This window comes from Salvelinus alpinus, chromosome 10, assembly GCF_045679555.1.
Source record: "Salvelinus alpinus chromosome 10, SLU_Salpinus.1, whole genome shotgun sequence".
In the NCBI taxonomy this organism is placed as follows: Eukaryota; Metazoa; Chordata; class Actinopteri; order Salmoniformes; family Salmonidae; genus Salvelinus; species Salvelinus alpinus.
Genome location: NC_092095.1, coordinates 44,792,908 through 44,806,483, shown reverse-complemented (window position 1 = coordinate 44,806,483; position 13,576 = coordinate 44,792,908). Strand labels below are relative to the sequence as shown.

General features: G+C 42.9%; 1 protein-coding gene across 1 annotated transcript in view; it reads right to left on the bottom strand.

The window, feature by feature from the left end:
- Positions 1-10,852, bottom strand: part of LOC139532085 (N-chimaerin) — a 59,743-nt gene extending 48,891 nt beyond the window's left edge. Inside the window, exons 1-4 of the mRNA XM_071329217.1 lie at positions 10,775-10,852; positions 10,374-10,447; positions 8,678-8,716; positions 8,533-8,588 (exon numbers count right to left, since the gene is read on the bottom strand). Coding sequence (XP_071185318.1) covers positions 8,533-8,588; positions 8,678-8,716; positions 10,374-10,392 — 114 coding nt within the window. The 5' untranslated portion in view covers positions 10,393-10,447; positions 10,775-10,852. The remainder of the gene's footprint in view (positions 1-8,532; positions 8,589-8,677; positions 8,717-10,373; positions 10,448-10,774) is intronic.
- Positions 10,853-13,576: the final 2,724 nt, after the last annotated feature.

Here is a 13,576-nt window from a genome sequence, read left to right as displayed (position 1 = left end):
CATGTACCGAATACAATGGGTATAAACCTTACAGTGAAATGCTTACTTACGAGCTCCTAACCAACAATGCAGTTTCAAAAAGTTCAGATAACAATATGAAATATAAAGTAATTAAGAGCAGCAGTAAAATAACAATAGCGAAACTATATACAGGGGGGTAGCGGTACAGAGTCAATGTGCGGGGGCACCGGTTAGTCGAGGTAGTACGTACAGTTATTAAAGTGACTATGCATAGATGATTGACACTGTGTTAACTACCCTCCAGACGAACTTCAATGCCATACAACTCTCCTTCCGTAGCCTCCAACTGCTCTTAAATACAAGTAAAACTAAATGCATGCTCTTCATCCGATCGCTGCCTACACCTTCCCGCCCGCCCAGCATCACTACTCTGGACAATTATGACTTAGAATATGTGGACAACTACAAATACCTCGGTGTCTGGTTAGACTGTAAACTCTCCTTCCAGACTCACATCAAACATCTCCAATCCAAAGTTAAATCTAGAATTGGCTTCCTATTTCGCAACAAAGCATCCTTCACTCATGCTGCCAAACATACCCTCGTAAAACTGACTATTCTACTGATCCTCGACTTCGGCGATGTCATTTACAAAATAGCCTCCAACACCCTACTCAACAAATTGGATGCAGTCGATCACAGCGCCATCCATTTTGTCACCAAAGCCCCATATACCACCCACCACTGCGACCTGTACGCTCTCGTTGGCTGGCCCTCGCTTCATACTCGTCGCCAAACCCACTGGCTCCAGGTCATCTACAAGTTCTCTGCTGCCAATGACTGGAACGAGCTACAAAAATCTCTAAAACTGGAAACACTTATCTCCCTCACCAGCTTTAAGCATCAGCTGTCAGAGCAGCTCACAGATCACTGCACCTGTACATAGCCCATCTATAAATAGCCTAAACAATTACCTCATCCCCTACTGTATTTATTTATTTAGCTCCCTTGCACCCCAGTATTTCTACTTTGCACATTCACCTACTGCAAATCTACAATTCCAGTGTTTTAATTGCTATATTGTATTTACTTCACCACCGTGGCCTTTTTTATTGCCTTCACCTCCCTTATCTCAGCTCATTTGTTCACATTATACACTGCTCAAAAAAATAAAGGGAACACTAAAATAACACATCCTAGATCTGAATGAATGTAATATTCTTATTAAGTACTTTTTTCTTTACATAGTTGAATGTGCTGACAACAAAATCACACAAAAATGATCAATGTAAATCAAATTTATCAACCCATGGAGGTCTGGATTTGGAGTCACACTCAAAATTAAAGTGGAAAACCACACTACAGGCTGATCCAACTTTGATGTAATGTCCTTAAAACAAGTCAAAATGAGGCTCAGTAGTGTGTGTGGCCTCCACGTGCCTGTATGACCTCCCTACAACGCCTGGGCATGCTCCTGATGAGGTGGCGGATGGTCTCCTGAGGGATCTCCTCCCAGACCTGGACTAAAGCATCTGCCAACTCCTGGACAGTCTGTGGTGCAACGTGGCGTTGGTGGATGGAGCGAGACATGATGTCCCAGATGTGCTCAATTGGATTCAGGTCTGGGGAACGGGCGGGCCAGTCCATAGCATCAATGCCTTCCTCTTGCAGGAACTGCTGACACACTCCAGCCACATGAGGTCTAGCATTGTCTTGCATTAGGAGGAACCCAGGACCAACCGCACCAGCATATGGTCTCACAAGGGGCCTGAGGATCTCATCTCGGTACCTAATGGCAGTCAGGCTACCTCTGGCGAGCACATGGAGGGCTGTGCGGCACCCCAAAGAAATGCCACCCCACACCATGGCTGACCCACCACCAAACCGGTCATGCTGGAGGATGTTGCAGGCAGCAGAATGTTCTTCACGGCGTCTCCAGACTCTGTCACATGTGCTCATGTGCTCAGTGTGAACCTGCTTTCATCTGTGAAGAGTACAGGGCGCCAGTGGCGAATTTGCCAATCTTGGTGTTCTCTGGCAAACGCCAAACGTCCTGCACGGTGTTGGGCTGTAAGCACAACCCCCACCTGTGGACGTCGGGCCCTCGTACCACCCTCATGGAGTCTGCTCAAACAGTCAGAAACAGACACATGCACATTTGTGGCCTGCTGGAGGTCATTTTGCAGGGCTCTGGCAGTGCTCCTCCTTGCACAAAGGCGGAGGTAGCAGTCCTGCTGCTGGGTTGTTGCCCTCCTACGGCCTCCTCCACGTCTCCTGATGTACTGGCCTGTCTCCTGGTAGTGCCTCCATGCTCTGGACACTACGCTGACAGACACAGCAAACCTTCTTGCCACAGCTCGCATTGATGTGCCATCCTGGATGAGCTGCACTACCTGAGCCACTTGTGTGGGTTGTAGACTCCGTCTCATGCTACCACTAGAGTGAAAGCACCGCCAGCATTCAAAAGTGACCAAAACATCAGCCAGGAAGCATAGGAACTGAGAAGTGGTCTGTGGTCACCACATGCAGAACCACTCCTTTATTGGGGGTGTCTTGCTAATTGCCTATAATTTCCACCTGTTGTCTATTCCATTTGCACAACAGCATGTGAAATGTATTGTCAATCAGTGTTGCTTCCTAAGTGGACAGTTTGATTTCACAGAAGTGTGATTGACTTGGAGTTACATTGTGTTGTTTAAGTGTTCCCTTTATTTTTTTGAGCAGTGTATATATTTTTAAATGATATCAGAGAGTAGCAGCGGTGTAAAAGAGGGGGAGAAGGGGCATTGCAAATAGTCTGGGTAGCCATTTGATTAGATGTTCAGGAGTCTTATGGCTTGGGGGTAGAAGCTGTTTAGAAGCCTCTTGGACCTAGACTTAGCGCTCTGTTTCCGCTTGCCGTGCGGTAGCAGAGAGAACAGTCTATGACTTGGGTGACTGGATTCTTCCTCTGACACCGCCTGGTAGAGGCCCTGGATGGCAGGAAGCTTGGCCCCAGTGATGTACTGGGCCATTCGCACTAATCTGTTGTGCCTGCGGTCAGAGGCCGAGCAGTTGCCATACCAGGCAGTGATGCAACCAGTCAGGATGCTCTTGATGGAGCAGCTGTAGAACCTTTTGAGGATCTGAGGACCTATGACAAATCTTTTCAGTCTCCTGAGGGGGAATAGGTTTTGTCATGCCCTCTTTACGACTGCCTTGGTGTGCTTGGACCATGTTAGTTTGTTGGTGATGTGGAAACCAAGGAATTTGAAGCTCTCAACCTGCTCCACTGCAGCCCCGTCGATGAGAAGTGGGGCGTTATCGGCCCTGTTTTTCCTGTAGTCCACAATCATCTCCTTTGTCTTGATCACGTTGAGGGAGAGGTTGTTGTCCACACAGCCAGGTCTCTGACCTCCTCCCTATAGGCAGGAGTCGGTGATCAGGCTGACACTGTTGTGTCAATCGCAAATTTAATGATGGTGTTGGTGTCGTGCAGTCATGAGTGAACAGGGAAGTGCAGGGGGGGACTGAGCACGCACCCCTGAGGGGCCCCTGTGTTGAGGATCAGCGTGGCGGATGTGTTGTTACCTACCCTTACCACCTGGGGGCAGCCCGTCAGGAAGTCCAGGATCCAGTTGCAGAGGGAGGTGTTTAGTCCCAGGGTTCTTAGCTACTACGCTGAGCTGTAGTCAATGAATAGCATTCTCACATAGGTGTTGCTTTTGTCCAGGTGGGAAAGGGCAGTGTGGAGTGCAATAGACATTACATCATCTGTGGATCTGTTGGGGTGGTATGCAAATTGGAGCGGGGGTAAGGTTTCTGGGATAATGGTGTTGATGTGAGCCATGACAAGCCTTTCAAAGCACTTCATCGCTACAGACGTGAGTGCTACAGGTCGGTAGTCATTTAAGAAGGTTACCTTTGTGTTCTTGGGCCTAGGCACTATGGTGATCTGCTTAAAACATGTTGGTATTACAGACTCAGACAGGGAGAGATTGAAAATGTCAGTGAAGACACTTGCTAGTTGGTCAGCGCATGGTCGCAGTACACGTTCTGGTAATCCATCTGGCCCTGAGGCCTTGTGAATGTTGACCTGTTTAACCTCTCTGGGATATGTGGGACGGTAGCGTCCCACCTGGCCAACATCCAGTGAAAATGCACAGCGCCAAATTCAAATATATTACTATAAAAAATTTATTTTCATAAAATTACACATTCAATATGCCAAATTAAAGCTACACTTGTTGTGAATCCAGCCAATGTGTTAGATTTCAAAAATGCTTTACGGCAAAAGCAAACGATGCTACTATCTGATGATAGCACCATAGTAAACAAAGAGAGAAAAGCATATTTCAACCCCGCAGGTGCGACACAAAACGCAGAAATAAAAATATAATTCATGCCTTACCATTGATGAGCTTCTTCTGTTGGCACTCCAATAGGTCCCATAAACATCACAAATGGTCCTTTTGTTCGATTTATTCCGTCGATATATATCCAAAATGTCCATTTATTTGGCGCGTTTGATCCAGAAAAACACCGGTTCCAACTTACACAACGTGACAACAAAATATCTCAAAAGTTACCTGTAAGCTTTGTCCAAACATTTCAAACTACTTTTGTAATACAACGTTAGGTATTTTTTAACGTAAATAATCGATAAAATTGAAGACTGGATGATCTGTGTTCAATACCGGAAGAAAACAATGTGTAGCATGCTTTCTGGTCATGCGCCTCTAACAAACAGTACACTTCACTGGAGCCTCATTCTGAACATGGCTACTTCTTCATTTCTGAAAGGAAAAACCTCAACCAGTTTCTAAAGACTGTTGACATACAGTGGAAGTGATAGGAACTGCAGGAAGGTCCCTTCGAAATCTGGATTCCCAATGAATACCCATTGAAAAGAGAGTGACTTAAAAAAAAAGAAAATCTGAATGGTTTGTCCTCGGTTTTGCCAGCCAAATAAGTTATGTTATAGTCAGACATGATTCAAACAGTTTTAGAAACTTCAGAGTGTTTTCTATCCAATACTAATAATAATATGCATATATTAGCATCTGGGACTGAGTAGGAGGCAGTTTACTCTGGGCACGCTTTTCATCCAAACGTGAAAATGCTGCCCCCTATCCTAGAGAAGTTAACAGGTCTTACTCACATCGGCCGCGGAGAGCGTGATCACACAGTCTCCCGGAACAGCTGGTGCTCCCATGCATGTATCAGTGTTACTTGCCTCGAAACGAGCATGGAAGTAGTTTAGCTCATCTGGTAGGCTCGTGTCACTGGGCAGCTCGTGGCTGTGCTTCCCTTTGTAGTCTGTAATGGTTTGCAAGCCCTGTCACATCCAACGAGCGTCAGAGCAGGTGTAGTACGACTCGATCTTAGTCCTGTATTGATGCTTTACCTGTTTGCTGGTTCATCGGAGGGCATAGCGGTATTTCTTATAAGCTTCCAGGTTGGAGTCCCGCTCCTTGAAAGCGGCAGCTCTACCCTTTAGCTCAGTGCGGATGCTGCCTGTAATCCATGGCTTCTGGTTGGGGTACGTACGGTCACTGAGGTTGACGTCATCGATGCACTTATTGATGAAGCCAATGACTGATGTGGTGTACTCCTCAATGCCATTGGAAGAATCGCGGAACATATTCCAGTCTGTGCTAGCAAAACAGTCCTGTAGCTTAGCATCTGTTTCATCTCACCACTTTTTTATTGATCTCGTCACTGGTGCTTCACGCTATAATTGTTGCTTGTAAGCAGGAATCAGATTTGCCAAATGGAGGGCGAGGGAGAGCTTTGTATGCATCTCTGTGTGTGGAGTTGAGGTGGTATAGAATTTGTTTTTCTCTGGTTGCACATTTAACATGCTGACAGAAATTTGGTAAAACGGATTTAAGTTTCCCTGCACTGAAGTCCCAGTCTACAAGGAGTGCCGACTCTGGGTGTGTGTTTGCTTAAGGGCGGAATACAGCTCCTTCAAAGCTGTCTTAGTGCCAGCCTGACTGTGATGGTATGTAAAACAGCTACGAAATATACAGAAACTCTCTAGGTAGGTAGTGTGATCTACAGCTTATCATGAGATACTATACCTCAGGCGAGCAATAGCTCGAGACTTCCTTAGATATCGTGCACCAGCTGTTATTTACATAGTCCGCTGCCCCTTGTCTTTCTAGACGCCGCTGTTCTATCCTGCTGATACAGTGTATAACCAGCCAGCTAGCTGTATGTTAAGTGTCTTCGTTCAGCCACGACTCCGTGAAGCATAAGATAGTTTTTAAATGTCCCATTGGTAGTTTAATCTTCCGCGTAAGTCATCGATTTTATTCTCCAAAGATTGCATGTTTGCAAGTGGTTTATTCGATCGCCTACGAATTCTCAGAAGGCAGCCCGCCCTTCGGCCCCTTTTTCTCCGCATATCACGGGGATCAGGGCCTATTCCCGAGAAAGCAGTATATCCTTCGCATCGAGCTCATCATCCTCGTGAAAGGGAAAAAAGGATTCTGCTAGTCCGTGGTGAGTATTCGCAGTCCTGATGTCTAGAAGTTATTTTCGGTCATAAGAGACGGTAGCGGCAACATTATGTACAAAATACGTTTTAAAAATGTGTAACAAACAAGGCAAATAAACAAACAAAAAAACACAATCGGTTGGGGACATGTAAAAAGTCTGCCTTCATCTCCGGCGCCATTTCTGTTCTCGGTGCGCTATTTCTATGATTCATATTCTTAAGTTTAGTTTTTGCATCTTTTACACCATCTTCAAAACAATATTTTTGGTTATGGAAAATACTGTATTTCACAGCGGTTTAGATGTACAATCATTATCTACACAACGGCCGCTTGTTTTGTCATACAAATTGAAAATAGGTGAACTATTTGAATTTTAGCAACCAGGAAATGGTGGAGCGATTTCTGCATATTGCATCTTTAAAATACCATTATAGACAGTATTGTAAAAATCTATACTGGTATGTGAATCCATACAGATATAACTTTAAATAAGCCAAGCTCTAATCTCCTCCTAGAACATTTGAGCATCTGCCACAATTACGTTAGATTTTAGTTCTGGGATTCTGAAACTTAATATGAGCTATAACTGTAAGTCACTCTGGATAAGAGTCTGCTAAATGACAAACGTAAATACACTCACCAGACATTTTATTAGGTACACCACCCAGTTCATGAAAATGGATCGCTCCTACAGACAGTGAGTCACGTGGCTGTGGCTTGCTATATAAAGTAGGCAGACAAGCATCCAGTTACTGTTTGATTGAACATTAGAATGGGCAAAACTAGTGACCTAAGCAACTTTGAGCGGGGTATGATCGTCGCTGCCGGCCAAACTGCCACCCTCCTGGGTTTTTCAAGCATGACAGTGTCTATCTCGGACCTCCATAATCAACTGGCGGACTGTGGACCGAATCCGGACCCATAACGGGGTCAATACGTACCGGGCTTTGACCCCTGGTATCATATAAACACACAAAAGGTATGGAAGAACCGATAGAATTACAGGAAATTAGCTTTAAAAAACAGCAACAAAAAATCTCTCCCCCATGCCAAATGTGTTGTATTGCACGAAATTAGGTTAAAATTGAAACATTTTACCTTCCCCAACAAGAGGGGTGTGAACAGTGTTCCACTCCTATCAGCTAAAAACAAGAAGAAGCAGCTCGTTGGCAAACGATCACCAACACTGGACAATTGAGAAGTAAATTTTTTTTGCCTAGAACATGACAGCATGTTCAGTTTATTTGAGTGGCCTGCGCACTCCCCAGACCTCAACCCAATAGAGCATCTTTGAGATGAGATGGAACGGGTTGTTCGCTGCATGAATGTACTGGCGTCCAATCTGCAGCAACTGCATGATGCCATTGTGTCAGCATGGACCAACATCCCTGTGAAATGTTTCCAACACCTAGTAGAATGCACCGAAGAACTCAGGCTGTTCTGGAGGCAAAGTGTGGGGGTCCGACCCAGTACTAGATGGTTGTACCTACTAACTGGCCGGTGAGTGTCGTTTACTACATTGACTGGAAATAACACGTCTCCGCCTGAAAATCGTCCCAATCCTAAAGATTATGCAAAACGTAGCTCAAGTCAAGTACCCACTCTATTCTACTTCTCTCCAACTCTGGAACTCTTTCAAATTACCCCTAGCCTATTGGCTGATATGTAGCCCAATAATAGCCTACCGGTAGCCTAACATAAACTGGCCATGTGAGAATATCTGATAATTTAACCTATTTATTTGGCTGTTTTTGTGCATTTTGATATTGCCTAGGGGGGGTTAGTTAAGCCTAAAATAACATTTTGGAACTGCTGTTGGGGGGGACCAGTTGTTGCAGGAGCAGGTGGGAGTTAGACAAAAAAACAGGAAGTGGTGGGTGCGGTATAAAAAGCTGCGGGAGCAGGATGAAGAAATGAGTCCTGTGCAAACCTATATTGTCACAGTTCATCAAGTGTTGCAGTAAATTGTTTTCAGTTAATATAAAATTGTCATATTGGAAGAATTTTGTTAAATAATCTTATATTAAGGTTGAGAATCTATTACGACTGTCTGAAATTTGTCTCTAATCTATATCTGTTTGCTTACCTCACAGGTGCAGGTCAATCGCCGTGGATGTGGTGCCTCCTGCTGGAGCTGATACACTGGTGCAAAAACAGAACACAGTCAGTAAAACATCATGATTACAGTGCTCCCTACAATATTTTCATCATTAGAATACATTTATACTCACGGTAAGATTTCCACACTGGTGGTCTGTATTCATCATGGTCTGAGGAAGGAAGAACATAATATCAAGTCTTGCATTTTTTATTTTTTTTAAACTCGACATTGACAGACTAACAAAAATCTTTGTTTCCTGATTTACAGTGCCTCCAGGTGATCAATTTATCACACTACACTTAAACAGTGCTGATTAAGCCACCCTGACAAATGTTATTTGCTACATCTACAGCAAGTGAACAGATTCAGTAACACAGACATCATATTTTTACAAAAAAAAGTATTACACTAGCGGGCCTTTAGCACATCTGAATTGCCTTCGAGGATAATATAGGTTACTCATTTAAGGCTACACGAAAGATACTTTGAGACTAGCCTAATCAACAATACCAAACTAATGCAGTGGATTTTATGCACATTCACAATAAATCTAACATTAATATTAGCTTACACTTATTGTACTTGAGAAGTAAGAGCATGCATACATTAAAACATTTATACATCATGGTGCCAAGCCAAACTGTTTTATGGGGGCATGGAATTTACTTTTCATATTACACTTTTTTCAGCGCAGCTCACCTCGCTAAAAAGGAGGTGCAGCTGGCCCCAAGACGTGGTATCTGGCCATGGAGTTATGACATAGCCTCCGCACATCCATCCATGTTGGTGGTGGACTGGCAGTAATGCACCATTTGGTTGTCATTTAACTCGTAGAGCAGAGTTCAAGAGACAGTTATGCTCTCCTTTAATGCCTCAGCCACATAGCAGTGTAGGAAGCATAAACATAAAAGAGGCAGAACACAAAACTCTTCTAACACGTCTGCCATTGTTGATATGGTCGCACTGTCTCCACTCATAGCAACATATCCTTACAGAAAATGACCACTGTTCTATACTAAACCGTACCACTACTGTAGCACATGCAGTTTGGGTCAATACCATTGCCTAGGATACCTTTAAAAGATAGCTACTACTTACTACTGCCAAAGATTTGAATTAGGCTACTACAAGGATGTTCTGACCTTCAAAAAATGACTGCTGCAGACTGTGCTTTCAACCACACCCCACATCCTGAAAGGACTATGGCATGCGTGTTCCGACAGAATACACTGGCTATCTGTCAGAAGCACAGAGCTTGCCGTCTCATCCCCCACAGCCTGGATGTCAGCTCTATCTTAAACTTGAAATGCAATTTCCTGTCCCCTAACTGTTCTTTATGTATTTTCTCTCCCTTTCGATGCCTACCCCTATCATTGTTGCTAAATTGCCAATGTTTTTTGTTTGATGCAACAACAACAAAGGGTCCTTTGTCAATCATCACAGACAAGCTGACAAAGTGTGTCATTCAACACCTTGTGATGCCCTCTGGTGATCAAGGGGTTTTGACATGACCTAAAAGGCTGTAACGCTAATTCGTTAACGTTGATAATGACTGGACTAAACTGTTAGTTAGCTAGCCAACATCTTATCTACAAATCTGCTGACGCAAAATACGTTGTTTTCATCTCGCGCGAAAGAACTCTTACAGGCCTCCCGACAATGCCAAAAAAAAGTAGCTGGATAGCCAAACACTGACCACATTTCTATAGCATAACATTTGCATATCTGTCACATGCATTACTAGGAAGATGACGTTAGAGCTGGTATTGGAACTAGAGATGTATCAAACTGACAGAGGCGAACAGTTTGCTAGCTAGATAACTTACCAAAGACATTTAGAGCCATTCTTGGTGCGATAACTGATGCGCAATAGATGACAATGTCCACCGCAGTTAGAAAGCTGATAATGGGAATACAGTAAATAAATATTAATTTGCGAGAAAACATATAGCAACAAGAAAATGTTAAACTGTATAAAACGTTTCTACAACAATAACAGAGCCAGTCCAGGCTAGCTAGCGTTAGCCACTTAACGTTAACGCGTTTGCTCACACTGTGAGTCACAGCTACGCTAGCGCCGCCGACTTCATTGCAAAAATAAACAAATACAAAGATCGCGAACAGGCGTAGATGCAAACATTCATTTATCTGCATTGAGAATAAAGCCAATATGTACTCTATCCGATGCATATAGATAATATAGTTGAGCCCAACAGATTGTACTTACACCACATCACCGTATCCATCTATAACGAAGTCGCCATCTTGTGATATCACGTGACCATCAGCCTCAATTTTAGGCCAAATTGTTACCATGGTTACCATGTGATGCTGCTCAGAATAGAATGGGGCAGGGTTAGTGCTATCCGGGATCCTTAGGATGTCCCTACCCATTTTAAATGTCAACTTCAATGGAGTAACGTCAGAGTTGGGAAGTCCCAAGGATCCCGGAAAGCATGGACCATCAGCAGCAATCCAGTTAATTCCACCATGTGAGAAGGAGAGGATCCATAAGCCTATTACATGCAATGTTGCCTAACACAGGCAATGTTTGAGCTATCGATTCATAGATCCTGCAGTGCGGAGGCAAGAGCACTACTTCCTGTGCCACCGGCCATACACACGTACACATGGATTTTGTGTTGTAGATATGTGGTAGAGTAGGGGGCTGAGGTGCACACACTTAATATGTTGTGAAATCTGTTGTGAATGCATTGTAATGTTTAAAAAAAAGTTGTATAACTGCCTTCATTTTGCTGGACCCCAGGAAGAGTAACAGAAATACAAAATACCTATGGAAGGTGTGTGCTACCAACTCGATCTTGTAGGGTCATGAGCAGGATAGCCAGATAAAGCCCAGGCCTTGTGCCAGGCACCATAATAGCAGTCGTTTTATTACACATGTAGGCTGTAGTTAGCAGCTAAGAGCTGAATTACATACATAGCACATAAGTAATTAAACGAAAACAGCTACAAATCAGGATGGGAGCAGAAGCAGTTTCTTTTTGGAAGTGTGAATGGGCTGAGCAGTTGAAGAATAATGGTCATAGCCAGGGGGGTTCAGGATCAGACAGGTCCAGAGCCATTTATCAGCACAGCTCACCGTCCACTCACATACAGCCAGTTGCATTAATCCCCCCTTCCCTGTCTTACAGCATCCTCCTTTGTGCCAAGCCAAAGCCAACAGGTATGCTCTAACAAAGGCTATCCCAGTACTACAAAGCAATGCGAGCTATAATGCGGGGGTCAATTCAAAAGCCCAGGCACTTGTTTCACAGGGAGTAAGCCTAGTGCTCATTTCTCTGCACAGGATCCAACCACTGTGAGATATTTACTTACCGCTATTAATATAGCGCTCAAGAAGTTTAGAATCTCAAAATGCAAGTTCGTGACCCACCTCACGACAAAGAGATTGGAAGTGTCCATTCAAATGCAATCCAACAGTTGAACTAAATCTCATCCCAAATCTAAAATATTTTCCAAGATCGAGAGGAATGTATGGCGTCGGGATACATTTTCCCCTAGGTAAAGATCTCAGATCAACTTCCCCAATCCTAATGCAAAACTGACCCAACATCAGCATCTATGGGCAACTTTAACATACATCAAATGGAAGTTCAAAAAGCCCCAAAACTAAATGTAAAGCAGAATCATGTTGACCATTTATCTTCATGGAACATCAATAGAGGAAATTGTATTACACCAGTGAAAGTTGATTTATTGCAATTAAGAAACACATATAACCAAAAGTACAGTGTAATTTACTTAAACTCACTTGATTGCAACCAACCTGCAGTTAACATAACTATATGATTTGTTTTGAGCTCAAGGGCACACACTATAGAGCAATACATCTTAAAACTTTTACTGCCTCAGAAACCCGGATCCGGGAGCACCCCCCACCCCCCACACACTGATTAGCATAGATAGCATAGCTTCAGAAGTAGATAGTAGCATCTAAATATCATTAAATCACAAGTCCAAGACACCAGATGAAAGATACAGATCTTGTGAATAAAGCCACCATTTCAGATTTTTAAAATGTTTTACAGGGAAGACAAAATATGTAAATCTATTAGCTAAACACGTTAGCAAAATACACCACTATTCTAACTCCATCAGTTTCTTACTCCTTCAGGTGCTATCACCAATTCGGCTCAACTAAGATATTGATAGCCAATAACCTATAAAAAAAACCATCAGATGACAGTCTGATAACATATTCATGGTATAGGATAGTTTTTGTTAGAAAAAAGTGCATATTTCAGGTAGAAATCACAGTTTACAATTGCACCGACCATCACAAATCCACTAGAATTACTAGATAGAGCAACGTGTATGACCAATTTACTCATCATAAAACATTTCATAAGAATAGACAAAGCATAGCAATGGAAAGACCCAGATCTTGTGATTCCAGACAATATTTCAGATTTTCTAAGCGTTTTACAGCGAAAACACAATAAATCGATAAGTTAGCATACTACATGTGAAAACGTTACCAGAGCATCGATTCCAGCCAAAGAGCGCTATAACGTAATCACCGCCAAAAGATATTAATTTTTTCACTAACCTTCTCAGAATTCTTCCGATGACACTCCTGTAACATCATTTTACAACATACATATACAGTTTGTTCGAAAAGGTGCATATTTAGCCATACAAAACCGTGGTTACACAATGAAAATACTAGGAAATCAAGCCTCAATATGTCTGACGTCATCTATCAGAGTGATCTAGTTTAATTAAAAGCTAATCATATACTTGACTAAAAAATACAGGGTTGACAGGAATCGAAAGACAAATTAGTTCTTAATGCAACCGCTGATTTACATTTTTAAAATTATCCTTACTTTTCAATACAGGGTTGGCCAAGTGAAGCTATACAAAACAAAATGGCGAAAAATGCGTTTAAAATATTTCGACAGAAACACGGTTTATCATATTAAATATTGCTTACTTTGAGCTGATCTTCCATCATATTCTTGGGCAATGTATCCTTTCTATGTTATAAACGTCTTTTGGTCGA